This window comes from Gekko japonicus, unplaced genomic scaffold (genome assembly GCF_001447785.1).
Source record: "Gekko japonicus isolate JY-2015 unplaced genomic scaffold, Gekko_japonicus_V1.1 scaffold498, whole genome shotgun sequence".
Taxonomy (NCBI): domain Eukaryota; kingdom Metazoa; phylum Chordata; class Lepidosauria; order Squamata; family Gekkonidae; genus Gekko; species Gekko japonicus.
The window spans coordinates 716,925-719,209 of record NW_015177022.1 but is presented as its reverse complement, the minus strand read 5'-3'; the positions used below and the strand labels follow the sequence as shown (position 1 = coordinate 719,209).

At 45.9% G+C, this 2,285-nt stretch overlaps 1 protein-coding gene across 1 annotated transcript in view; it reads right to left on the bottom strand.

The window, feature by feature from the left end:
• Nucleotides 1-2,285, bottom strand: part of DOCK5 (dedicator of cytokinesis 5) — a 178,144-nt gene that overhangs the window by 115,772 nt on the left and 60,087 nt on the right. The window contains exon 5 of the mRNA XM_015427785.1: nucleotides 391-487. Within this exon, the coding sequence (XP_015283271.1) occupies nucleotides 391-487 (97 nt within the window). The remainder of the gene's footprint in view (nucleotides 1-390; nucleotides 488-2,285) is intronic.

The window sequence follows — 2,285 nt, the reverse complement described above, 5'->3', positions numbered from 1 at the left end:
AAATAAATAAATAAATAAATAAACGGGATAAAAAATAAATAAATAAATAAATAAATAAATAAATAAATAAATAAATAAAAATAATAACTTGCTCCACCTACTCATCCCATACCTTAAAAGGTAAATGAGCAGCACCAGGCATAACCTTGGGCATTTCATAGTTAACTGGGAGGGCCATTCCACCTTTGGCTTGGAGACCCTTCCTATCACAGCCCTCTCCCTACCTATGTCAGAAAAAACCAATCAGGTTCATTCTCAGAATGCACTGTGTGACAAACAGCTTGCGAGCTTGTCTGAACCACTGCCAAGTACGTTTGTCTAAATATTCCAGGTATGATGTTGCTTCTCCATAAGCAAAGGTCAAAACAAGAGAAGAGGGTCACTGCTCACCACATAGAGCTGATGCCAGATAACTGCCCATTCCCGTAGAGTGGACGTCAGTTCCTGGACTAAGGGCAACTCGCTAGGAATTACTGTCTCATTTTGTCTAGAAAAGGGTAGGAAAAACACAAGATAAAATGTTACTTATTTTAAACAATAATCTCCCTCAGTTAATGCACATGCTTGATATTTAGCCTGCGGCATCATATATAATAAAAACATAAGTATACAAAGATCACTCAAAAGCAGTAAGTTAAAATGTATTGACACAATCTCACATATCTTCTTTTGTTGCCCTTTTTATGCAAACATTCATTTTAAGTAAAGGTAAAGGTTCCCTTGCTCGAAAGCCAGTCAAGTCCGACTCTAGGGTTGCGGTGCTCATCTCCGTTTCAAAGCCGAAGAGCCAGCGCTGTCCGAAGACGTTTCCGTGGTCATGTGGCCGGCATGACTAAACACCAAGGAGCACGGAACGCTGTTACCTTCCCACCAAAGTGGTCCCTATTTATCTACTTGCAATTTCTTGCTTTCGAACTGCTAGGTTGGCAGGAGCTGGAACTAGAGACAGGAGCTCACTCCGTCATGCGGCAACCCGGGTCTCGAACTGCTGAACTACTGACCTTCCACAGCCTGCAGTTCAGCGTCTTAACCACTTGAGCCACCGCAGCTCCTCATTTTAAATATCTTGACCCTATTTTTGAAAATAAAATGGGATTGTCTGATCATATTAAGGCACAATATATTTTGAATGATGTTTTTCCTGACATAACTGAGAAGGTTGTTCCATTTCTTCAATGTGCCATTAAGATTCGTCAAGATTCAATGTTATATTTAAACAAGTGGAGACCCGCAAGAAACTTGCGGAATGGTTATCCTATTCCTCACATCTTTGCTTCCTCCTGCTGTCTCCCTCTACCTCTCTCATACTCTTTCTCCCTTCTGCCCCCCTTTTCTTTTTCTCCTCCAGCTATGGCATTATACTGATCTGTAGTTCCTTCCCTCCTCCAATCCCACCCTCCCCAGGCTCCACCCCACAAATGTCCAGGAATTTCCCAACCTGGAGTTGGCAACACAATTTCCTTCCCACCCAACAGCCAACCTACCTTTATCTGCCTCTCTGTCTGCAACTTTCCATCTCCACACCCCTCCCCCACAGCCTCTACCTAGAAAAATTACAGTCTTTCTCCACAGTGGGGACCAAAGCAGCTTACATTATTCTCTCCTCCTTTTTATCTGCACAACAACCCTGTGAGGTTGGCTAGGCTGAATGTATGTGACTGGTCCAAAATAACCCAGTTAGCTTCCACTGCAAGATAGGGATCTGAACCTGGGTCTTGCAAACCCTAATCTGAAGCTCTAACTGATGGCTGCTGATGAACAGTAGCAAGCAGCTGGGCCTACTTGAGTCATGCAAATCAGGTGGTATCAAGTCACCCAGAGGGTGCTGCTGAGGGATGCCAGCCTCCAGGTGGGACCTGGGGATCCCCTGTAATTCGTGCTCATTTCCAGACTACAAAGATAACTTCCCATGGAGAAAATGGATGCTTTGGAGGGTGGACTCTGTGACATTGTACCCCACTGAGGTCCCTGTCCTCCCCAGGCTCCTCCCGCAAATCTCCAGGAGTTTCCCAGCCTGGACCTGGCAACCTTATCCAGAATCCCCTGTCGGTGGCCAGGGGGGGAACCTGGCAACCCTAAAGGGCTGGCAGGCCTAGGCTTGGCAACCTCTAAATGGGGCCTGAAGGAAACCCCCCACCCCCAGACTTACAACTGAACTCAAGGCAGCAGAGATCTGTCTCCCTGGAGAAAATGACTGCTTTAGAAGGTGGACTCTGTGGCATTATACCCAGCTGAGGCCTCTCCCTTCCCCAATCCCACCTCAAAACCTCTAGGGACTCCCCAGG